The sequence below is a fragment of the Taurulus bubalis genome (assembly GCF_910589615.1).
Source record: "Taurulus bubalis genome assembly, chromosome: 2".
In the NCBI taxonomy this organism is placed as follows: domain Eukaryota; kingdom Metazoa; phylum Chordata; class Actinopteri; order Perciformes; family Cottidae; genus Taurulus; species Taurulus bubalis.
In genome coordinates this window covers 33218785-33245336 of record NC_136590.1, presented here as the reverse complement: position 1 = coordinate 33245336, position 26552 = coordinate 33218785, and the positions used below count along the sequence as shown (strand labels likewise).

Here is a 26552-nt window from a genome sequence, read left to right as displayed (position 1 = left end):
AAAGGAAATTTTACATATGTATGTTTTCTCAGCTTATAAGTATTTTCTTTGGGATTTGAAAAGTTAGATACCTGTATCAAGCATAGCATCTAAACGTCTGTAAAATGCCCATAAGTGTGTTTCAGTTTGTCACGTTTTTTTAATAACTTGGAGATAAACGATGAAGCTCGGACATTGCTCATCTTAATTTCAGCATTTCGAATTTGCAGTCTTGCCAATGGTATTTATCTAATGTGTGAGTGAATTCAATCCAATCTGAAAATACTTTAAAAACTGCTTAAATAATCCAAATATCCACATATAGAAAGGCATCCAAGAGTCTGGTCTGGTCTGAAGCATTAAAAAAAACAACAGCAAGAAGAAAAAATGTGTATTGAGTGCAGATTTAGAGAGAGGAGGAGCTCTGGCTGTAGTGTCTCAGCAGCAGCTGGTCATACTCGTCCTCAGAGGCTGGAGACAGCGAGGGGGGTGAGCTGCCGCTGGAGCTCAGAGATGAGTCTCTAAACGGGGAGGGAGGTGTCAGAGCCACCAGCTCCTCCATATCCTTGGCTCGCCTGCTACTTACGCAAGTCCCGGCCAGGTGCTCATAAAGCTTACCTGCTGGTCGATTCTCGCAGAGATTGGAGACGACCGCGACCTCAGCATATGTGGTGACGGTGGAGGCGGCCTGCCTGCTTCTGGATGTGAGGTACTGAGGTGGGCAGGGGGCGGCATCTGCAGCTGCAGGCAGAGCGGTGGTAGGTGAGGGGTTGGCGGGGACTCCCCCTGGCAGCATCATGGTGTTCAGCTCGCTGATGTTGGCAGTGAAACGGTTAACCACACAGCTGATTTGGTCCATGATAGTGGTGCCCTGAGCCTGGACACCAATCATCCCGATGCCAATGTCACCCACACCTATGACACTAATGTCCCCACCATCCACCACACCAACACCCTGGCTGTTGTCCCCACCTCTTCTCCTGACCCCAGCTGGATGCTCAGTTATGTAGGTGGGTAAGGCTTGTCCATCCTCTCCATCCTCTCCTCCCTGGAAAGCCCTTGGTGGTGGAGAGGGGGAGCAGCTGAAGGGCTGAGACACCTGTTGCTCTTCAAACTGCTCTTTGACACCTGTATCCGCAGGTGCATCTCCTCCTTTAGAGAAAGGCTTGATGATGGCTGTCTGGTTTGTCTCGACTACTTCCTTTTTCTTGACATGGAATGACATCCTCTTCCATATGTTTGGTCTGTAGCCGCGCTCATTCTGCGCCCATGTCACAGATTTCCCATTGGAACTGCAAAACAGATGAGAGACAATATTTGTTTACATTTGATAAAATATTATTATAAATATGACAGCTTCACTGTGTAATACTGAATACAAGACATGCTATGTAAACATGTACTGTATATTACCATCATACCAGGGTAACTTATTTCCTGTTCTACTTCTTATCAGAATTTCTACCATCCCCCATTCTATCTTTTGCTGTCTTTGTCATTTTACTTCCTCCATTTTTTCTTTTTTTGTATCTTCCCTAGAAAGATACATCCTTCAAGGCAGTGGGTCACCTCTGGGAAAACTTAACCCAAATGAGTTAGCCTTTTCTCAGCTAAGGGAGCAGTTTTTCTTGGCATATTCAGGCTGTTGTAGTGGATTCAGCTCTGATTTCCCAAAGACGGTTCAAGAAGGAACAGGGATTGTTGTTTTCTTGTAAATATCTCAGCAGCGTTTTAATCTGTATACATGGCCTGATGGACATAATACTTTAAGTATGTGGGTGTCAGGCTAGTAGTTTAGATTGCGTGTACTGTAGTTTATCCACCATGTCACTACACACCTGCAGCTTTTCCCTCTTGGCACCCTCTTTCTGGACCATCCATTTGCACCAGACTATTACTGATAAAGTCTTGAGATGAAGTAAAAGATGCAAACCATAATTGTGCTAGGATTTTTGGAGTGTGATTTTTAATGGTTCATCCAATTTAATGGAATGCCTAAGGCAAAAAAGAATTCATAGGATTTTCTCTCAGAAAAGATGCCAGCATAATACCTTAAGTATTTTCCCTTTTTCAAATACTGGCGATGCAGCATATATAACATGCAATATACACTCTTTTAAGTTAATGAGGAAATTCTTCTTTATGTAACTGGGCAAAGGCATTTTAGACACTAGGGTAGTTAATGTATTCATTGCCTAATACCCACTCAGGTCCCCCATGTACCTGATGTTGTCGTGCACAGAACCACGGCGTCGAAACAAGTTGGCCATGCTGCTAGTAGATTTGCCGGTCTTGGTCACTTTCTTGGCATCACCTACATGCATGCGCACCACCGTGGATGTTGTGAAAGCACTCCGGACATTTTTCTCAGGCTTGGCAAGCATGATGTACACCTGAACCCAAAAAATAATTATACAAAATTATTAGCATGAAAATAAAAAAAAAAAGTGAGTTTTTCATTGTGATTCTGAGAGTTTGTGGCTCCATTTCTTACCTTTGGGACAAACATGCAACAGAGAGCCACAGTGGCACTGAGGCTGACACTAAAGCACATGGTTATAATCTTGTAGTTGGATCCAAAGTAAATAGGAACAAAGGCCAGCCAGATGATGCACGTGGTGTACATGGTAAAGGCAATATACTTGGCCTCATTAAAATTAGCCGGAACATTTCGAGTCTGTCGAGGGGAAAAGAGAGAAAGGACATTTTAAAGCAGTTTAAATTGAAGTAGAAACAACGGGATATAAAGGGAAGAAAAATTAGAAAAGGTCTGAGTGCAAACAAAGAAAATTATGAGCCTGATCGAAAAAGTACAATGAGAAGACCTGTGTATTATTAAGTTATGTTATGCTGAGGTACCTTGAAGGCGTAGAAGGTGCAGCTCAGGATAAGCAGGCCATTATAGCCCAGCGGCGCCACCACCCCCAGAGTGGTCAGGTTGCAGATCAAGTGCACCTCACGGATGCTGGGGTAGTCGTAGATCACCTTAGAGAAGATAATGGGAGAGGTCACTGCAGCTGCATAAGTAAATGTAATTGAACATCCCCCACACTGTAAAACACACAAACTCGCACACAAACCTCTGGTGGCTCTATGACAAAAAGTGCCACAATAATCCCAAACTGCAGCAGTATGAGTAGGAAGGAGATGACCAATTGTGCGCAGGCGGACATAAAGCGCGGTTTCTTGGTGCAGATCTTCTTCTTGCTGCCTGCCAAGATCCTTGCTATACGGTTGGTCTGGATCAAAAATAGATCAAATGGTTATGCAGGCTTCACTTACTCAGCTACTGTAGATAAAAACGCTTGTGATTCATAACAATAATCCCCTTTTCAGTTTCCAGATCTTAAACATCAACCTCTGCCCACTCACAGATAAACTTCTACCTTACCTCCCTTATAACTGTCCAACTTCCAATCTCCGGAAGTAGCTCTGTTGCTCTTGCACTTATCCTTAGATAGTTTTCTGATCAAATGTGTCAGTTTGCAACATCATCCTCCAACAGATATTATATACTCTAACTGCATGATCCTCCTTTTGGTCCTCTACTTCCGTTAACTTCTGAACCTTCTATTCAAGTGTATTTCAATCCCAACATCCTATTTCACATGGAAGTGTGTCACAAAATGGAAGAAAACAAGAATCTTAAATCTCAATGCCATTTAATTAGAGCTTTAATTCAACGCTGTCAAGATAACTTTTTCTGGAATTAAACAGTTTGTTAAGCTGTAGAATTTGATAGAGAAATCAAAATCAGCTAAAGGGCCACCCTGGTTTTTCCTGTGGGCTTTAACTCACAACGTCTGACAGGAAGCGAATCATACTACTAACTTACTACTTACACATGTTTGTTTTTCTACCTCCTAGCAACAAAACAGAAAAGAAAGTACCTTGGTGACCAGCGCAGAGTAGCTCATGGCCGGGGACAAGCCGATTCCCAGCCGCTGGAGGTAGCAGTAGACTATGTGGGGCTTGGCGATAAGGGTGAAGGTGCACAGATAGCCCAGACATATTCCAACCAGGATGATGTAGCAGAGCTCACGACTGGATGACTTGACCACTGGAGTGTCCCAAAATCTACATATGGATCAAATGATATCTAGGTTTACAGAATTGTCCAAAGGCAGCTGGAGCAGTAAAGGTATTACTGCGTTGGTTCATGTTATTGCTGAACATTTTGACCCATTCATTTTTTACTGTGTATGACTGGTAAAGCTGTAGGATTTAATTACTTGATGAAGACAGAAGTAACAAAGAGTGTAGCCATGAGGCCCAGGCAGGAGAAGACCACTGCAGCAATGGGCTCTGGATCGCCCCAACGCACATATTGCACAGGGATTGGCTCACAGCCTGCAGGATACAGAGAGATCACAGGCAGCAAGAAAACAAGACACAGAACAGTTTGATTTGTCTGAAAGAGTGATAGTGTAAGGACGAGTGTTCATGTCTTTGCGTGTAATGGCTTCAGAGCTTGATGTGGATGCAGCAAAAGAGATTCACTCATACTGCACTATTTGCTGTGAACAACAATGTGTAAAATATTCAGTTTACAATGCACTGGTCATGCGTGTTGTGATAGATTAAAGGGGTCTGTAAAGGAGAGCTGATGGGTCATAAAGAGATATATCTCTATGACCCATCAGCTCTCCTCAGGAGGATCCACATGAAAAGTGCCTTTATGTGTTTATTAAATCTACAGAAGAACAGGATTTGTAAACAATAATTGATTACAAAAGGGTGAGGAAAGGGTTTCAAACAGTTTTTACAGACTTTGGAGTTGGCTGCAGCCAAATCCTTTATTCTGGTAAGGTTCTAAAGTCTCTATGTGTGCCCAGTACACACATAGAGACTTTAGAGAGTTGATTTCTGTGACAGAATGTTTGGGGTGTGTGTGGCATCAAGATGAAAAGGAATTTTGGGTGCAACATTACTGCATGACCCACATTTAAGGCTCTTCTGGCCTGTAATTTATGTGCAAGTAACAGACACATAAAAATGTATATTTACCAGTGAGGTCATCAGTGGGCCAGAAGCCGAGGACACAGGCTCGACAAGTGTACTCGTCAAACACAAACTCGTTCTCCTTGCAGGGAGTGCAGGTCCAACAACAGCTCACCTCTCCTTTACGGATCACCTGGACACACACACACACGCGCACGCGCACGCGCACGCGCACACGCACACGCACACGCACACACACACACACACACAGAAAGGTCTCAAAGCTCCAATGGCATTTTTATGTAGCTTACACTCTGACTGCTTGAAGGGCAAGGAAATGAGGATTTCCTCGTCAGGGGATCAAAGGGGAAAAAATAGAGATGTGTGGAATACATTTATCCTCATTATAATTTTTTTTTTTTTATAATCTTTATCTTATCAGCCTTTCAGTGTGAAAATAAGCCGAGGAAAGAGGAGGCATGGCAGGTCATTGGTTCATGCTTTCACTTGCAGAAAGTTCTGGGTTGATCTCTTTTTGGAACTTGCATGTTTGCCTGGGGTTCCGTTGGGTGCTTCAGTTTCCTCTCACAGTCTGAAGACATGCAGGTCAGGAGATCCGGTAACTGCTCTTGAGTGTGAACATTTCACGTTACTGTAGTTCTATAGGAATCTGGGACAGGCTTCATGGCCGGGTAAAAATGAATAGTTTAGTGAGCAGAAGCGGGAACTGTGAGAGAATGTGTGAGGTATTTTCCTTTTGGAGAAATGCATTGCCAATCTGATCGGAGGTAATGACTCCTATCTGTTGTCAAGGTCAGCACAGGTCAGCGAGAGACGAGCAGTTGGTTGATCGCAAAGTTAGGAACGTGGGCTGTGGTGCAAGTTCTGAATGTGTGAACAAGCAGCTCTTTTGCAAAGAATTACTGCCTAGAGTTTTGAATTCTCGACAAGCTGCCACATTATTTGGGAGTCAGTGCAGAGTGTGTAGGAAGGGTTTAATGTTAGAGACTTTTGGGATGATTAAGAGGAGGCAGACTGCATTGTCCTCCATGATTTGGAGAAGCTGCAGGGAGTTACAGAAACCCAGATGGGACATGATTAAAGCTTGAACAAAGAGCTCTGTTGACTTCCTGGCGGGGTATCGTAGGATCTGTTTGGATCGAGTTTGCAGAATGCAAACCTTAGGTCGCTGGCTATGGCTGCTGTGTGGGTCTTTTCTTCAATAACATTATTATACTGTGTGTGTCTATAGTGAATATTGGCTGAAGAGGTTGATAAATACTCTACTTCATGCATGCAAATGAAAGGTAGATAGTTAACGCATTTTTAGTTATTAAATACAAATGTTTTGATATTTTAAGAAATTAAACACATCTCTCTCGACAATGTCAAACTGTGTTTGTATAATGAGTGGTGCATACCTTGATCTGTGCCTTCAGGCAGGGCTCAGAGCAGACTGACTGGATGATTTCACTGTTGTTACTCCAGATTTCCTCATCGTTCATCTTTAGGCCACCCTGATCCCAGCTTCCCACATGGATGTAAGCGTACTCATCCTCGCCTGTGCGCTTGAAGTTCATGATTTCATACCTGAGGCACATATACTGTGAGCATGAAACACCAAATGCATATCTCTCTCTCTCTCTCTCTCTCTCTCTCTCTCTCATATATATATATACACACACATAGATATATACAGTATATACATTTAACATGTATTTCTACTTAATTTCCATCCTTCCTTCTCATAGCCATTACCTGCCAGGTGAGTCTCCATTCTGGTCAAAGTGGATGGTCTCCCCAGACACACCAGTAAAGTTGGTTCTCATCAGGAACTCCAGCAGCTTTCGGCCATCAATGGGCCGCATGACCTCACACAAACCCTGGCACCAAGGGAGGAGCAAACCCGGTCAATACTGTCACTCCCAATATGAAAACATCAATGTGCACATTTTTCATTATTGTACCTTATATCCCGGACAGAGGGATTGCTGCATGGCGTGCAGGCCGTAAGCCATTGAATAGATGGCATTTATGACGAAGCCCATCTTGGTGTCTTGGGCATACTGATGGCGCAGAGACTCTCTCCCTGTGGAGAACAGAGACCTGCTCATAAGAACAAACCCAGTCACTGTCATCTAAACTGATGTTGAAACATTTAGGGATGTGAATACAGTGAGGAGGTTTGAGGAACATGATGTTGTACTAACAGGTGCAGGTGCGGTTGTACACGCTGCTCTCGTGTGGATGCCCCGTCAACCTGCACTGGAAGCGATGTTGCCAGAACTCGGGAAACCAAGGGTTTCTCAGGTTGGCGTCAGGCTTTAGGTTCAGGTAATAATCATCAAACCAGGTCACATATGCCGACTTTAACTTTATCGTGATTCCACCAGCTGCTTCCCTCTGGTAGCCATCTGTCACGTCGTACCTGTCTGCCCAGCCATCACTGGACAGGAGGAAGAGAAAGAGGGAAACAGCACGCTGTTAGTTAGAATAATAATTGGTCTACAAAACTTTATATTTTCATGTTTTCTTCTTTTGGTTATACAGTTTTTTTACTTTTTAGTATTTCCGTCTAAGATTTTATTTTTTCTCTATATTGCTTATATTTTAAAATTAAAATGCTGAGATATATAGCAAATACATAAATGCAAATAATAAAACAGACGATTACACATTTTCTAGCGAATATATTCTTTCACAGAAACCATTTATTGAGTACCATTTTAGAATCTTAGTAACTTTTCCTCAATATTGCAACCCACAGCAAGATTTGACAGTTGACTGAGCACTGTCACCTCAGCAGAACGTGTTATTTTCTGTTATCTATAAAGAACCGGTAAACCTGACACAAAAAATGTAAAGGCAGAATTGATTTTGTCCGTTACAAGGGAGACCTCTCTGTAACATCTGTTCTCATATGTCATACTAAAGTGCATTGCAGCATTCAGGATATAATGTTGATGCTGAAGAATAGCTGCCATCCCTAACCGACACTATACTTATGTACTGGGATTAGCCTCGAACCTGTTTCACAAATCCACATTATGAAACTGGTTTTATCAACAGAAGAATAACAGGGTGGCTAACATCTTGAAAAAGCCCAGCTCAGTATTCCAGGATGCAAATCTTACAGAAATACCATAAATAATATTAGCTCACAAGTTGAGGCAAAATATCTCAGAAATCAAGGTTTTAACTAAATATCTAAATATATAATATTATCGTCTGTAGTCTATGATGTTTCAATAAAGAGGTACATAGCAGTGCATTTTCAATGTAGCCTCCTGTAAAAAACTACAGTTAGTGCTTTTGCACCAGTGTTCCACAGATTGAAAGAGACAGGTGGTGTGTCACAAAATGAACTTAATGACTGCTCTGCAGAGACTTACAGTTAAATGTAATATTTATTATGATGACTCAGATGTACCAACACAAGACTCACTAGGTGATAAAAATAAAAAGTATTTGCTCACATATCTAAGTGAGGAAAATTGTGAAGTGTCTTTTTAAAAGTATGTTTATGTGCAAAGATAACTTGAAATAAACATCAAGGGCTCAAAGGTTGATAGTGCTGGCAGGACTTGGCCATGCTGTTTTGTGAGGAACCCTGCATTGCAGAAACATGTGATTCCTGTTAACCAATCTGCAGATCATATCTTGATAAATAACTTGGACGTGTTACATAAATGATTCATTATTTGTTTCATTCCACAGAAAGGCAGTTTGGTACAACAGCTTCTGACAATAATTACAAAAGATACCTGATGTTCAATGAACTTTAAACACCAGACATACACCTTCAGACTGCAGCATCTGCAGACGCATCTGATCTGCTATTTATTCAAAAACACTGTGGGTTTAGCCTAAATAAGCTTTCTTGTTTAAAAACGTTTTTACTCCGTCTATTATCATCCCTCCCACTAGACGCTTGTCTACGATCAACAAAGACAGTAGGCTGATGATTACACCTCCACACACATACATACATGGGAGCACTCACACCTCGCTGACACAAAGAAATGCATCCATCTCCTTCTAAGTGGCAAAAAAAGAAAAGGAAGTAATTTTTGAAAACTTTGCTAACCAAGATTGAGTTACGCAACAGTAGTGTGGGTGTTTTTTTTTATGATGCCTGGATCTCTAGGTGAGGTAGGAGATCATTTTATAACACATCCTTAGAGAAGCGAGCACAGAAATGGTACACTGGTAAAAAAAATAAAAAAAGAGACAGGAATGGAAATGAAAAGCATGGATGGCTTTGACTCTGGATGGTTTGAATCACTCTTGAACGAGCGCTCTGAAACCCACACAACGACCTTGGAGGCCAATATGCTGTATTCAGCGTGTTGCTACACCACCTACAAGCTTGAAGACACACACAAGTGTGCGCTCACACATGCACACACTTACTCACACGTTGTGCTATTATTTCCCCTCATACAATACAATACTGGTCAACTTTCCAGCCAGATCTTTTCTGAGTGGATACTTTGCTTGGTAGTGGTATCAACTTGAGGCTGGAAATGTGTTTGTTTCTAAAAATAAACTGAACAAGATGTGAAAGGCATAGTGAAACCTGAAGCTTAGTGTAGTTTAGTTCAGTAAAATACAGTACACGTCAAATAATTTTAATTCAAAAGCCTTAGTATAGCATATCATACAAATGTATAGTCTTAGACTTTTCTATATTTAAAATAGTTTCTACTATGATATGGAAGACCTGTTTGATAATGAAAAATTTAGTACAAGGATTTTGTGGCAATAAACTAGGGAGTAGCACAAAATGTATAATGAAGAGTGCACAGCCATGCTAAATGCTCTTTGATTCTGCACTTTGGCTCAGTGGTGAGCTACATGCTGACAATGACATCGCTAACATGCTGATGCTTAGCAAGTAATGCGTACCATGCCCACCATCTAAGTTTAGCATGTTAGCAGCATGCTAACATTTGCTAATTAGCAGACACAAAATACAGTTGAGGGTGATGGGAATGTAATTACCTTTGCAAGTATGTGAAATTAAGTTAAAAGTGCCCAGTACATGTACAAACAAATCCTAAACATCAAATATTTAAATGTAATTGATTTCACTGAATCATCATCATTGAAGACAAATCGGTAGCTGTTGGCAGTGGACAGCTTAGCTTACAAATAAAAGTGAGTAACTACAAACGTTTGAACTGAACTCAACTGGAAGGGATTATTCAAATCATCAAAGTGCTTCGCGATTTACACCTCTTAACATACAGTGTATCAAAAATTGGCAATATTTCCTACAGTGCAGATATTGCACTCAAAATCACATATTTCAGCTTCATGGTGGCACCAGAGAAAAAGTATAATCAATCCAAGAGTTGGCTAAAAACAGAGAGGGACTGTACTTGTGTGACTTTTGCCCCCAGTTTTGAGGAGTAAACCATAACTATATCATGTTATTGTGATGTATGCAATCATTATAATTTCACCATTGATTTCTGTACAAACAATCTAAAGACAGATGGTGGCTTGGAAACAGCAGCTCAAAATTGTCTGAAGCAGTGCTGGCTACAAAACAGCAACAAAAAAAAGAAAATCATTGCCTGCTCCTTCAGTCTTTCTCTTTCTATAAATAGAACCTAAGTATGAATACACTGCACACACGCACACAAAGACCTGGTGACAAACCCTCCTGGCTAACATCAAAAGGATAGTTTATGAAGGTAACACTAATAACAAGAAAGGCAGTGGAAGCAACTAAAAAAGGTCAAATACATGATGTTGACGCGTGCTCATATATGATCTTATCAAAAGTGACACAATTTGCCACCTTAACAGTACATCTCATATCTAGTCACCAACAAAGCAGAACAGCAAGGAGAACAATCTTAACAAATGAACTGTAATTGTGAATAAAGAACAGATGAAAACTGTCTGGATGCCCTGTGTGGTAAGATGAATGAGAGAACATGGTGTTTTGCAATATGTAGTTCAAGGTTATTTTATGTTTCCTGCTGTCAGATTTGAGCGACAGCCTACATACGTGGCTCCTAATGAGGAAAGGCATTTATAGAACATGAGGGACAAGAGTGAGCTAGAGAGCTAACCCTTAAAATAAAATTATTCTCGGAGAGAGTAAAATATTCTGCTAAATCAACCCCCTCTTTCACGCAATTCTTCTCCCCCTTGTGTCTGCCCAGTTGGGATAATGACAATGACAATTATATAATATTGATTTATGATTATTTACAGTAACTGCATTTCTCTATATGGATTGTAGGACTGAAGGAAGGTCATACATACAACACCCTGCTGATACAGGAAAAAAACCCAGCATCCATTAATCATATTTGGAATGGTAAATCAAAACAAAGCAGACTCGGTTAGCCTTTCTTAATTATAGCAACAAGTGCATCAATACGAACCGAATATAAAAGTAATATGTAAGTACCAAATCAAATGTGAAGATACATATTAATTTGTATACATATTTCTAGTGTGATACAAGTATGTGGCACAGTGTCATGTAATCACAAAAAAGTTAATTAAAAATACCTTGACATTTCCAGACCAACATGAAGTTGATGGATGTGATGAAGATGATACTAGGGATGATGATGATGAGAGGACAAAGATGGCCCCCAGTGAAAACAAACACCTCTGATCTGATGATGCTGGAGATGAAAAGAGTCGGGATTGGAAATGAAAAAAAAACAAAAAACTGAAACACAAAAACTCCAGTCACTTCTTTTAGCCTCTAATAAAAGCACAAAAAAAATGCCCATGGGTATGAAATGCAGTTATACATTCTACATACTGCAAAACCTCACTCACCTTCCAACCAGCAGAAACTCTCCCACCAGACGCTGTCGTCTCATGGCCATCAATATGCCTCGGACCGTCATGCCCTCACAGAAACAGGCCACCACCCTGGCTTTGGGCAAGTGGGCTCGTAGCTTCTGCAGCAGCTTGTCAAAGCCCTGCTCCCCAGCGTTGCTGTATATCTTATCAGAGTGGGCAATACAGATCCCCTCCTTTGCTGCCATGTCTTTAAATGCTTCCATACCACTCTCACCATAATTGCCTATTGAAGGGAATACATGAAAGTAGGTGATCATATTCACTGCACACACAACAGCTCGGATTTGTTATAAGTAAAGCAATCAAACCACCAGGATTCTTTAAGAAAGCAGTTTATATATTTGGCAGTTGCTTTTTGGATTTTTTGGATTATAAAAAATCATCCCCTTCTATTCTGTAAACATGTGTGCTTGTTTTAATTTTTTCTCACTCTTTCACTCTTGCACAAATGCTCTTTGGTGATTTTGTGAGACGCACCCAGGCGCACGCAAAAACAGGCTACATGATCAAACACACTGCTGTAATGCCAGCACAACACTTGGGAATCTAGTGAATTTGTCCCCATTATGGCAGCTGTCAGGGGTTACATTCTCCTGTTTTTGCTGGAAATGAGGTCATCTACTTTCTGTTGCTAAGCAAGTGTACGATCACTCTGTTCATGACACTGTTTGAGGCATCCTTCTCATTAATACTACGAATATGTGTTACTCCCATACATGGCATGCCTCCTTGAGTGGTAAAATGTTTTTTTTGTTGAACTATTTTTTCACCTTGATTCAACTCTCTGTTAATGTGGCTGATGATGCTGCCATTTCAGATTGAATTCTAATTATTTTGTTTTCTTTTTTGATATTTCCTCCCTTTTAAGGCCGTGGCTTTTTTAACCTTCTATGCGGTCAACATTGTAAATAGGAACACGTGTGTTGTCTACAGGTATAGGCAAAATGTAATACAAAATAAGATGAGCAGTATAATGTTTGGTAACCCCAACCATAACCATTGGGTATTCGAGCAAGATAGTCTGCAATATAAACATTCAAACTAGGGCTTTTCTTACAATGAGAGCTAATTATGACATGAGGTTTCATCCTGGAAGAGAACATTTGGCATGCAAAAGACCTTTTTTTAAATCCTCCTGAACAACAGTTTGGTATCTGGAATAAACTGGAACGATTCAGTCATTCCTGTGGGATTTATTTCATAAACACATGGCCTTGGGACATTGAGAGGTTAAAAAAGAAGCAGTGCATTGAGTGAATTGTGAGTGTATGAATTATATTGATATTGACAATGATGCCAGTGTGTTGTATTTTTTCTGAATAGATGGGGTGAGGGATTCAAGGTCTGTGTGTCAATATTGCCTAGATTTCGACCGCAGCGGGAGCGGTTGCTTTGAGTTAAGAATTGGCGATCAGCCTTATCTGCACTACCAATCACTTGTGGTGACAAAACAAGAAAAATCCTTAACGAACAACAATAGAGATGTAACTTTATCTGGCTCTTTATTATTTATTGTGTTTAAGTAACTGTTTTGAGAATGTGGCCTACGCACTATTGAAATCAGTGGACAGAGCACCATGATACGCAGAGAGTTTTCAGCCCTTGGCAGATGTTCCCTGGGAAGCTTTGCCAATGATGAACTATATTACAGAGAATATATTATCAGAGCTAATTTCACATAGATTTCATATTCATCTCATATATAAATCGGCCTCTACTGTCTAGTAGAAACAATAAGTATCACGGTATGTGTGGCACTGCTCACAATAATGTGGATACATTTTTTCTCCATTTCTGGCCCAATATAGAGATTATGATAAACTTCACATGGTAAAAGACTAAAAAAGCAGCTGCAACTGATAAACAGGCAACTCGTGAGTGTAAACACCATACATGTTGTTTCTTCCATGTGTAAATAATGATGCGATAGGGAGATGAAAGGAGAATGATAGAAATGTCAAAAGAAATGCTGAATGTAAAGAGGTAACAGTCTTACCTTCTGTGTGTATTGCGGACACAAAGCTCCAGTTGTATTTCTTAACAATGTCCACCATGGCTTTGGCCTGTTGCATATCTGATGGCACCACCCTCATGAAATATTTAAACAGGCTCTGTTGGAAGGAATTTAAACAAGTCTGGCAATATACTTGACAGAATGTCTAGCAGTTACACAATAACCCTCAATACAAACCCCCTACCATGTGAACTCCTTGTCCATTGACTTCCAGATGATGTTTACAGCAAAGGACAACGCCAATATTTTAGCAGAATATACTGCATACAAATCTGGTATACATGCTGTCTTGTTTTAGATTCTTTAATATATTCTATCATGGCCTTCAATCACCAGCTGTCCTTCTAGTATAATGTGAAATTCGTCCTTGAGATAGGCAATGAAATATCTGCTTCTGTGGTTGTCTTGGCTACATTATCATCGTAATACAAGAAAGTTGCAAGTCTACACTGAACTTAAAAATGTAAAAATCCGACCTAAAGTGTCTTCAAGATGATTTCCATCAAACCTCAAACCAGTAACTGCCCAGAAAGAATACAAAAATCAACGTTGTATATTTTTGCGTGTGATTTAATATGACAGTTTAACATTTTTATACCATAGTTTTTGTGAATTGGTCTCACCTTATCACTGAGATCCATACTGGTGGCTGAATAAGCTATCTGTGGGATGTTGAAGAGCTGGAGGAGATTTTGCACCTGGATGGCCACAGAGCTGGATCCTGGTCCAATCATTCCCACAATGGGCTTCTTCGTCTGCAGCAACAGGCTCCCTGCCTCGGCGGTACACTTGCCCTGGCTCTCCTCCTCTTCGTTGGACACAAGTGTGTCCCGAATGAACTCAATGCTCTGCTCCAGCGCCACTGCAGAGTGCCAGCACGAGTCCCTGGTATAGACAGATGGAGTTCAATGTTGTTTAGGCAAGCAGAATGGGAATAAGAAGATCGCTTGGTGAAGCCAGTTGGATGCTTTTTAAGGACATAGTCTGCACCTCATGCTTTTGAAAAAAAAAAAAAAAAAATCTGCAATCCAAAATTCAGTCAAAGCTAATCTGAGTTTTCAGCAGTCTGTCAGTCAAATCAATCTTCCAAATCTTTTTTTGTACCAATTTCTCTTTCTTTTTTCTTTGCTGAGCTGCAGTGGTGAGCTACTTCCTGGTAGTCACATGTAGGTCAACATCAAATCAACCATAAATCAGCCTCATATTGGCTTTAGCTGAACTTGCCATGGTTTCTGTCCCTCATTTTTTTTTACAGTATAGTTGCACTTGGAAGGTTCACTTCCCAGCCCTTATGAGGAAGAGGAATTATTGAGGCAACTAAGTCATTCAACATTCATAAAACATGTCAATGTTTAAAATACTCTTCATATATCCTTTACATGCAAGGCAATATCTCCAACCTGTTGACTTTTTGTCAACAGGTTGGAGATATTGCCTTAAATTACAGATGTCCCTGTTTGTGTGACCTGTGGGTCTTAATACCTAAAACTCTGGAAGCCTGCCTCTGTAATTCCTCCAGCCATTGTTCACCTGTATGTCAGCCAGCCCTCTTCAGTCACCTACAGTCTCCCTGGACGTTTGCCTGCTTTACACAACAATACTTGAAAATCCTTGTTTTAGATAGATATTGAATGTTCGACACAAATAAAGAAATATCAATTTTAAATTTCACATTGCTCACTTTATAATTGTTGTATTTGAAGAATGTTTATTGTAACAGCCTGACTGCATCATTCTCAATATGTCGTAAAAAGCAGAATCCAAACAATGCTGCTTAATTTCTGATGATCGTAACTTAAATACTTAACATCTCTGCTAGATTCAGGCAGTTGTTCTGGTTTGTGAGCCTGCAAACTGATTTGATCCCTGCCTACAAATGGTATTTGAGCAGTTTAATGCCAAACCTCTCGGTATTATCCCACCCCTTGTGTATATTGTATGTTTAAATTGTCCTATTCTGTGTAAAATGTACTTTGTTGTCTTTCTGGTCTCTCTCTCCGTCAAATGTATCAACATTATTTATTGTGTCAACACTTGATCCTCTTATAATTCAACAGTATAGGCCTTAACAACAACAACAACAGAGATGTTTGTGTATGGTTTCTGACCTGATTTCGCAGCCCAGGGTGATATTTGGGAGAATAGCGGGGTCTGCGTTGATTCGATCCAAAGTGTGCAGCATGGCCTCCACTCTCTGGATCCCATACTGCTCACGCACTGCACCACACTTTCGCTCATGGACCTGAACAAAGTGTTACACAACTGAGTTTACTAACATGTATCACATATACACAGGTGGAAAACATGAGCACGTCCACAGAAACACACAGAGCATGTACTTTGTCTGCAGGTGGTTGATGGTGGACGGAGAACAGAGCTCCGATGATGATGTCCCCAGGGATGTGTGTCAAAACCCTTCGCTCAGTGTTCTGAGCATTGACTCCACCCTGGTCTTTCAGGCCCAGCAAGTTCATATCAGCTCCCAGTAACACACTCACTGCCAGCAGCCTCACATATAACCCTAATATATTTCCCATCCCGGTGTTCCTCCTTGCACCTCCTGCCATCCTCTGTCCTCTTAGAGCTGATGTTCAGATGAATGTGCTGTCTTCGGCATGGTGCTTGTTGCGCCTGGGGTAAGGGTTGGATTCCTGAAGAAAAGGATGGGGATTGGTAGTAAGTAAGACCAGTAGGTAGGCAAGAAACACCCCACAACAAGTCATGTGGATTATTTTGAGTAACTAAGTCATGATTTCTGGAAATAGACATTGCAAGGTACATTTTTTTTGTCACTTTAAGCACCGAAAGCCGAATGTCCTGTTATATTTGAAAAAGGGCAGACATCTCTACAGCAGATATCTCCAAAACAATTCAACTCACAACAAAATCCTCTGGATTGATAAATACTGCTTTAGGTAAGAGGAAAACTGATTTTGGAATGAACTGTCCCTTTAAGTACAGTTGCCATGTGGAACAAAGAAAAGTAGGTTTGGCTATTTAGTCACAAATCGCAGCTTATATAAACTTTTCCCTTCATGCAGCTCTCCATAAAAATGTCATCAAGTGGCTGTCCGTGGTGCTGAAGAGATGTTGGCAGTGCGTCGTGCAACAACAACAAAAACCCTGGCATTTAGGCTTGTGATTAAATGGAGAATTAACAACCTGCATAAAACTCAATCTCAATTACTTAATTGTGCGAATACCCAAGTACTATACCCAAACTATACAGATAACTTCAGCCTACCTGTTTTCTGCCAGCAGTCTTGCAGATGCCATTCCTTTTGAGACCGTTTTCATCACAGAAGAGCAATAAGAAACGCGTCGCAGGTTTCTGCTCAAGCTGAGCCTGCCGCCTGGTTACAGGAAACTGCAAATAGCAGCAGATAATATAGCCCGTTATTGGAACATGTTTGATTTACTGACGCACACGGCGCCCCCCTCCTCTCCGTCTCCACCTCCTCCTCCTCCTACTCCAAAACAGTGGAGAGCATGGAGCATCAACAGTGACTAAATGAGCTTCGCTGTAGAAAGCTATGTGAGGCGAACGGTAAGAATTCAAATCCTTAACGAATACAAGTTCAAGCACCAACAGTTGCGTTTTTTTTTAATGAAACGTGATTATTGGCGATTCGCCAACAATCAATTATAAGGCGCGTTTCTCGTTCTCTTAAACTTTAAGTTATTGATGACCCCAAATCCCTCTCGCGTTCAACATTTTAGTGTGACTCTGGTAACAGACTCGAAATGATCGATTAATAATTAATCAGACACTGAAACGAGATGATTCCCTTCAACTGGAAAGTTACATTTAATTAACATCCAGCAGAGTTCCTCTACTGTCACTTTTAAATACTGTTGACATATAATCCGATGTCTGGGTTGGAATAAATCGCTTTGTTTTCTGGCTGGCCTTGTGCTTGAGGTCAGTTGGACTCTATTCACAGTTTGACATTATATTTTATTATATTCTCCTTTATGCTTCATGACTTTTCACTATTCAGTTTCAATTAGTCATTAAAGTCAAAGTGACATGAATGGGGTTTTCTGAGGTGGATGGAAAATGATAGTGTCCAGGACAGAAAAGATCCTTTAATGCACTTCCACTGCAGTGCTTTCCCTCTCTTGCCTTAGGTCAGAATGACTCCAAACATATACCTGTCTTGTATTGTACAAAGTATATTTCTCAATCACTTCAATAGCCTGTTTCTTTATAGAGCATCATGGGACCCCATTTTTTTTAAATCAAAGTAATTTAAACGACAAAATAGTCAGTGTTACCAAATCAAAAGGGCTTTGTTCTAAGTTAGACAGGACAGAATCTGATAAAGAGGTCAATTATAAAGCATTCTCTTAAACATGTGTTGGGACACTTGGCTTCATCTGTAGTGGAAAACAAGGAATCTGTAGTGACAACAGTGAGTGAAACATGCAGTATCTTGATTTGATACTGCTAACTAACAAATCATGGTTAGACAATGCAGTGAGCATTACAGTGACAGTTATTTGACATGGGGAGAATGAACAACGTGAGTGTTTTGTAGGCTAAGAAGTGTAACACATATTCAACAACAACAGTCTTTTCAGAGGACGTTTGCAAAGTCTAATCAAAGGGAAGTCAAATGTGTGATTGAAGATGTTTCTACATGGGCAGTCATTACCAGGAGCCAAATTAATTAATTTCTGCCCATAAAAGAAGTCTGGTTTGTTTGGTTGCCTGCAGACAGAGAAAGTGAAGGTAGCCCTGGTGAGCGGTCATTTCGAGAGAGATGGGTATTGGAAGTAGTTGCATGGCGCCATCTGGTGGGGATTTGTTTGCTGTTATGGACGTTCCTGCTCTCTAAATATCACTTTCAAAGAGTCCCATAAACATCAGACTAAAGGTTTAACACAGTGGCCATGGTCCTAGGTGTAGAACACCATGTGAGCAAGTAGTACCGAGAAAGCTAAAAATCAAGTCATCAAAGTTTTCTTCTCAGAAAATGTATGAATGCCAACTCCCCAGGCAATGATTTGATTTTATGATACTTTGATCATCCACTTGTTCTCACTGAATCCTTTGTTTTAGGTCCCTGTATTAGTCTACACTGAAGGTAATAAATTACGGTGTTGTGGTGTCATATGACCACACACACACACACACACACACACACACACACACACACACACACACACACACACACACACACACACACACACACACACACACACACACACACACACACACACACAAATTCCAATTATTAAAGGAATCTTTGGAAACACCAAACAACACATATTTGTGTGCAAAACACTCAAATAGTAGAGTTTCAGTTTATGTAAAATGTTCAATTTGACATATATCTTTATTTTTAAAGTGTTTAAAAAGCTCTTTGAATACCAACTGGGGCTTATTATTCATCAGCCTACTTGACTGCAGTGTGTAAACATGTTGGCGTAAGTTTAATTGTTCATTTTTGGATGGTGATTTGCCTCTAGAATTTTATTTTATTTCTCTCCTCATCCTTTCTGCCTCTCTCACTCTGTGGTTCCAGTATTGACATGGTGATTTAATTCCCAAAATAGCAGTTTACTTTATTTGAGGCTTTATGTGTGTGTGGAGATATAATGAGTTACGAGATGACTCGACTAGAAAGCACACCGCGATCCCAGCAGAACATCACTGTAAAATCATTGTAACTACACAACATGGGCTTATAGTGGGGCCCTCATGTATTGGGCCTGCATATGCCTCTGGCTGCAGGGACTTGTTTTGAGTGGTATTGTTTAGTTGTATCATTATATAATTTAAGTGGTAAGTGGACATTTAACTTTCATTAGGCCTCCAAATCGCCTCGGCCACTACAAATCCCGTTATGATAATGTTTCACTGAATATTCTTTCGAGTAATTCTTTTTTTTTTTCTGGCTGCAGTCTTGGGATGTTTTACATCATACTGAATGCACCCCTCATGGGGTAAGCTTCTCCCTGAGGGTTAAACGGCATGTGACTCGCTCTACAAAGAGGAGGGGTTGCCCAGGGAAAACTCCCAAAGAACGAATTTTAAGCCCTTTCGATTCAGGAACCTTAACGACTTTGTGCATTCGTGTATACTTTTCCGCCTTCGACTAAGGCTGCAACATTGCTGTAATGTGGCAACTTACAGTGCTTTATTCCGTGCTGTGTTTTGCACCCTCCTATCAACAATTCCCCCGTCTCTGTGCCACCCAAGAAGCCCTGCGCGCAAAGGAGTGCTGCCCGTCATGGGACGGAGACGGTTCGCCCTGCGGAGCCAGCTCGGGTCGGGGCTTCTGCAAAGATGTGGAGGTGCCGGACCAGCCCCACGGACCGCAGTACCCCTTCTCCGGGCTGGACGACAGGGAGAGGTGGCCCTTGGTTTTCTACAACCGGACGTGCCAGTGCGCAGGAAACTTTATGGGTTTCAGCTGCGCAGACTGTGCGTTTGGTTACTTTGGGGTGAACTGCAATGAGAAGAGAGAGTCTCTCAGGAGGAACATATTCCACCTTTCCAGGGCCGAGAGGATCCGGCTTGTGTCTTACCTGAACTTGGCCAAGCAGACGATCAGCAGGGACTACGTTGTGGCCACCGGGACCTACCAGGAGATGGAGAACGGCTCCAATCCGATGTTCGCGGACGTGTCTTCGTATGATGTGTTTGTGTGGATACATTACTACGTGTCCCGGGACGCGCTGTTGGGGGGACCGGGGAACGTGTGGACCAATGTGGACTTTGCCCACTGGGCGCCTGCGTTCCTCCCGTGGCACCGCGTGTACCTGCTGCACTGGGAGCACGAGATCAGGAAGCTGACTGGAGACATGAGCTTCACCATCCCGTACTGGGACTGGAGGGATGCCCAGGGGTGTGACGTGTGCACGGACGAGCTGATGGGGGGCCGGAGCCCCCAGGATCCCAGTCTTCTCAGCCCGGGCTCGGTCTTCTCTTCTTGGACGGTAAACACAATCAAGGCAAACTAAAAGTGGTCCCATGACCTGCAGTAATATGCCTATGCATGTGCAGAGGACTGCCTTTTCACTTAAACTATTTAAGTATGATTCAGTTCTGATGTGTTGCATATTATCTTTACACATTCAGAACTTTTACCAAAACATATATAAATACAAGGGAATACAAATGCTGGCTCACTGTTTAGCAGGGGTCACCAACCTTTTTGAAACCGAGAGCTATATTTAAAGGGTAAAATATAATTCGAAGGGCTACTTGTTTGTTACAAACTTCATGAATGACAAAGTTGCACAGATCACCTTTTAACAATAATAATATACAGTGCAAATATATAAAACTAATATTTAAATAAATACATGGATACACATTTTAAAAACATTTACACCTTTAGCTGAAGCCCCGCATGGACCTATGTAGGTCCTTTTTTAACATTTTAATTAAACTGTGTAAAACATTACAATAATCATGAACACATATATTGATGCTACACATCAAATTAAACAAGATAATCTGGGCTACAATAATTAGTCAGCCATTCCAACACAACTCAAACACCAACTAAAATAATTATTAAAATAAAATAGTTATAATTTTGTCACGAATCAGCCCACTCTGCATGTTTCCGGAACGAGCAGCCCGTAGCTTGGTGCTATCAGAAAAAGACAAATAGCAAAAAGCAAGACAATTCCACACAAATTCCAAACCTATTCACCAAATCCCTCTGCTGCAAAGCATCACCGAGATACGAACCAAAGAACACAGCAACATAAATCGCTTTATTTAACACCATAAGTCATATAAAAGTGAAATATAAGGTTTGCTACATGAACAAATTCAAATGTCACAGATGTGCGAAAATATGCGCAAATGTGCAGAAATGCAAATTTTGGAAACCTTGCCTGAATTCTCTCTGTACTTTACCCAATCTGACTTTGTTCTGCTTCACTTTTTCAAGTGAAAACAGTGCAGAGAGACTGTTCACATATTGTGCTATGATTTGGGAGAGCTTCAGGGCTTAGTGAAGCATCATTTCAAGGAGATAATCATCCTGAAAGTGCTTTTTTCTATAGGCGCACCTGGAACTTCTATTTGTTCTGTGTTTCAATCTTTATTAACTCTTAGCCAGCAACATATATACTAATATTTACTGACCAAAAGCTCACAAGGGTTGCCTTTATTATAACACCAAAATTATTCAAATAGCCCTTGTGGTTGCAGAGATACACCCTTTTTAGTTTGGGTATGCTATTTCAAGCTAAATCCTAAAAAATGCCTTGGTGCTCAACGGGGCTTAAAAGGTTAAGATGCATTTTGATCAAGATCATTGTAATGAATTCACATAACACAGTAAATGTAATAGCAATATAATAATAGCATTCGTTCTGGAGCCTCCGTGTGCTGTATTGCAATGTGATGATGTGTGCCTCCATCAACAGGTGCTGTGCTCCCAAGCAGAGAACTACAATGACAGAGGTATGTTGTGTGACGCTGCGGGAGAAGGCCCGTTGCGTCGCAACCCTGGAAACCACAACCATAACGTGGTTGAACGATTACCAACTTCAGCGGAGGTGGAGTTCACTGTCAGTCTGACCGACTATGACACCGGAACTATGGACCGCGGTGCCAACATGAGCTTCAGGAACACTCTGGAAGGTCAGATAACTTAACTATAAATGGGCACACAAACACACACACACACACACTGCTCCATCTTAAGTTATATACAGCTCTTCACTGCACAGCTGTTATTCAATGTTAAAACATTTGTATTTGTGTTTATATCTCATACTCTACTATGACTATTCATGCTGGGTCCGATTTATACCAAACTTGCTGTGAATCATTATTGGAGCTTTATCATCAAAAGTTATCAAAAGCTTTTAGATATCTCATTGTGTTTAGGAGATACGGACCAATGAACCTCTTGGGGGTGGATCTATTGTTTTTCATTACTCATAACTTTGGACTAATGACTCCAAATCTGCAGTATATGTGCACATTGCATCCTGTAACATGCACAAAAACGTTTGTGCAATTTAAACACTAGGGGGCGCTACAGTAACACATTCTGAGACAATACCTAATTTTCCAACAAAAAGCTTTTGTTGTCCTAAACACTACATGCTGCTGCCACCTTTGTCAATGCTAATGAACTTGTACTTCTGATCTTCCAGGATTTGGGGATCCTCAGACTGGGATAGGAAACAGTTCTCACATGGGCATGCATGCTGCTCTTCATGTGTTCATGAATGGATCCATGTCCTCAGTGCAGGGCTCAGCAAATGACCCCATATTTCTTCTCCACCACGCTTTTGTTGACAGGTGAGACACACACACACACACACACACACACACACACACACACACACACACACACACACACACACACACACACACACACACACAATCTATAATCTGAGTGCATTTACACTTTACATTTTTTTCATTGTTTATGAAAGCATTTATGAGCAGTGGCTCAGGAGGCATAGACCGTCTCCATCACAGTATCCAGACTCTGATGCTCCCATCGGGCACAACGGCGAATACCACATGGTGCCCTTCCTGCCCCTACACAGAAACAGAGACTTCTTCATCTCCAGCAAGGACCTGGGATATGAATATTCATATCTGCTTGATGCTAGTGAGTTCTTTCTAAATGTAGCTCTTTTTTTTGCATTCTATTTCCCACATTAATGACATTCGAGAAAAAATAGATGTTGTTTCTGTTCGTTTTCATTCTTCCTCTGCATTTTCAGAAATCTATCTGTTGAATATTATCTAAAGGATATCACATTCAGATTTAGGTTGTACACCGTCTTGTTTTACTTAAGTAATCGCAAACATTTTACGTAATTTTCTGTGACCACCCCATCTTTGTTTCCAGACCAGAGGCTAGCAGAATCCATGCGTCCATACCTGGAGGACTTGCAGGATGTGTGGCCCTGGCTTCTGCTTGCAGGGCTCTGTGGAGGAATTGCAGCAGTGACCACAGCTGCTGTCGTGCTGACTGCAAAACAGCGATACGGAGGGTCTTCTTGGCTGCATGCGAACAAGTGGAAAGACTTATTTGCTCTCCCAGAGAGACAGCCACTTATCTGCAGCAGTGACACAGAGGAAACCAAACCCCGTAACTACCAAACAACTATCTGAAGGCCCAGCCAGCTCTGTGTAGTGACGCACTCCTCTAATGAATTTGAACACCCAAGCACTGTGAATTATACATTATACAGTATTGACTAATTGTAATGAGTCTGTAATCTATGTTTTTGGCAATGTATTTAAAACTGTATTAAAATAGTAAAAAAAAAATATGCATGTAGGACATTTTTAAATGGGTTAAGATGTGAAACTTCGATTACGTTCCACCCACTTCAGACCATAGCCACCATAGCGTCTGCTACATTCATGGTTTCTGTCATGGAAATGTCTCACAATTGCTTTTCACAGTTATTCTCTATGGTTAACATGGATTTAGCTGATTACCTTCAAAACACAAACTCTTCAGATGAATTTACCAACGCCTTGGGGGGCTTTCTTTTATTATCTTTGTGTGGGAGGTGACTGAACCACATTTTAATTAACATTTAAATTGATTCATGTTTGTGGTGTGAGACGGGCTTCTGGAAAGAGAAAAAGGTGATAGTATCGGCATAGATGTCAAGGTCTGAGACATCTCCACAGCATCAGGAAGTATTTTAATATTCTAACCATATAGTTATGTCATAGTTTTAAAAACTTTATGACATTTGCAAAAGTCAACACAATTCCCAAAGACGCATGTGGATCAAAATCTTCACTTGAAAGGTCACATCTTCTTTAATTCAAGAGAAGTGTTTCCTTTCACGGGGTCACCACTGTTGGAAGAGTCTGGCCTTAAAATCTTTTAAGCCCCGAATGGACCTATATAGGTCCTTTTTTAAAATTCTAATTAAACTGTGTAAAACATTACAATAATCATGAACAAATATATTGATGCTACACATCACATTAAACAAGAGAACCTGGGCTACAATAATCAGTCAGCCATTTCAACACAACTCAAACACTAACTAAAATAATTATTAAAATAAAATAGTTATAATTTTGTCACGAGTCAGCCCACTCTGCATGTTTCCGGAACTAGCAGCCCATAGCTTGGTGCTATCAGAAAAAGACAAATAGCAAAAAGCAAGACAATTCCACGCAGATTCCAAATCTATTCCCCAAATCCCTCTGCTGCAAAGCATCACCGAGATACGAACCAAAGAACACAGCAACATAAATCGCTGAGTCAGCACATTTTGAAACTTTACTTTTTTTTGTTGAAAATAAATCCACACTGATACAAGTTTATTTAACACCATAAGTCATATTAAAGTGAAATATAAGGTTTGCTACATGAAAACATTAAAATGTCACAGATGCGCGAAAATATGCGCAAATGTGCAGAAATGCAAATTTTGGAAACCTCGCCTGAATTCTCTCTGTACTTTACCCAATCTGACTTTGTTCTGCTTCACTTTTTCAAGTGAAAACAGTGCAGAGAGACTGTTCACATATTGTGCTATGATTTGGGAGAGCTTCAGGGCTTAGTGAAGCATCATTTCAAGGAGATAATCATCCTGAAAGTGCTTTTTTCTATAGGCGGACCTGGAACTTCTATTTGTTCTGTGTTTCAATCTTTATTTACTCTTAGCCAGCAACATATATACTAATATGTACACATCTGACCAAAAGCTCACAAGGGTTGCCTTTATTATAACACCAGAATTATTCAAATAGCCCTTGTGGTTGCAGAGATACACCCTTTTTAGTTTGGGTATGGTATTTCGAGCTAAATCCTAAAAAATGCCTTGGGGCTTTAAAGGTTAAAACAAAACTTGGTCTGCATGTAATGTGTGAGAAACATCCACAGTATATATCACAGACATCAGCCCAAAACGTTTTAAAAGCCACAAAAGTTTATTTTCAGTCAGATAAATTGGTTCCCTAATCATTTTACCCGGACGTCATGTCATCCAAATTGAATTCGAACATTCATAGCTTTTGAAGCATTCCATCTAGCACAGTAGTTCTCAACCTGGGTGTTTTGACCCCCTGTGGGTTGCAAGATAATTACCGGAGGTTGCCAAATGTTTGTGGATAAAAACAACATATAAACAGTCAATTACATCATTTTAGATAGGGGAATGTAGATAGATTTGTATATTAGTAATAGATTTTACTGAGTGGCTTGAGGAGGGTCAGCAAGATGAAAATCCAGTGCCTGGAGCAGATTTGACAACACCAAGGGAACACAAACCTGATAATACTGGAGAGGTTGAGAACCACTGATCTAGCATACCCTTATATAATACAGTAGGCCTACTTTTCTGAAAAATACATTGTATTCAATTGACATTGTCAGATATTACAGTACATTGTCATTATAAAATTGAGCTAGGTTGCTTTGACAAGAAATGAAGAGATAAATACAGCAGTGATTGTTCAGAGACAAAACTTGTACAAAATATACATTAGGTATAATCATGTAAAAAAACAAATTTGGAGCAAATCCATAATTCTATTTGTGAAAAGGATGGTCAGAGAACATCTCTATTTTCTTAAGTTCAAGAGTCCCAAGGAACTGTTGTATTTCTTATAACTATTTATTCAGAATAAATCCATATTATACAGGTGGACATCTTTGAGATCCAAATCTCCTATTCAAACTACATAGAGCAGCTTCATTGTCACACACACAGAAATATATATATATATATATATATATATATATATATATATATATATATATATATATATATATATATATATATGAAAGCAACATTCAGTTTGATG

General features: G+C 40.5%; 2 protein-coding genes across 2 annotated transcripts; one reads left to right on the top strand and one right to left on the bottom strand.

The window, feature by feature from the left end:
• Positions 1 to 385: 385 nt before the first annotated feature.
• grm5a (glutamate receptor, metabotropic 5a) lies at positions 386 to 16341 on the bottom strand (the record flags this gene model as incomplete). The annotated part of the gene is made up of 17 exons (XM_079214161.1): positions 386 to 1271; positions 2203 to 2372; positions 2474 to 2656; positions 2839 to 2964; positions 3060 to 3218; positions 3870 to 4056; positions 4212 to 4329; positions 4987 to 5113; positions 6342 to 6510; positions 6679 to 6803; positions 6888 to 7009; positions 7131 to 7366; positions 11734 to 11983; positions 13757 to 13871; positions 14398 to 14659; positions 15883 to 16016; positions 16114 to 16341. The coding sequence occupies 17 exons, from the start codon at positions 16339 to 16341 to the stop codon at positions 386 to 388; spliced, it is 3597 nt and encodes a 1198-aa protein (XP_079070287.1).
• A 3559-nt stretch (positions 16342 to 19900) lies between these two features.
• LOC306753929 (tyrosinase-like) lies at positions 19901 to 23885 on the top strand (the record flags this gene model as incomplete). The annotated part of the gene is made up of 5 exons (XM_079237842.1): positions 19901 to 20722; positions 22172 to 22388; positions 22910 to 23057; positions 23195 to 23376; positions 23620 to 23885. The coding sequence occupies 5 exons, from the start codon at positions 19901 to 19903 to the stop codon at positions 23883 to 23885; spliced, it is 1635 nt and encodes a 544-aa protein (XP_079093968.1).
• Positions 23886 to 26552: the final 2667 nt, after the last annotated feature.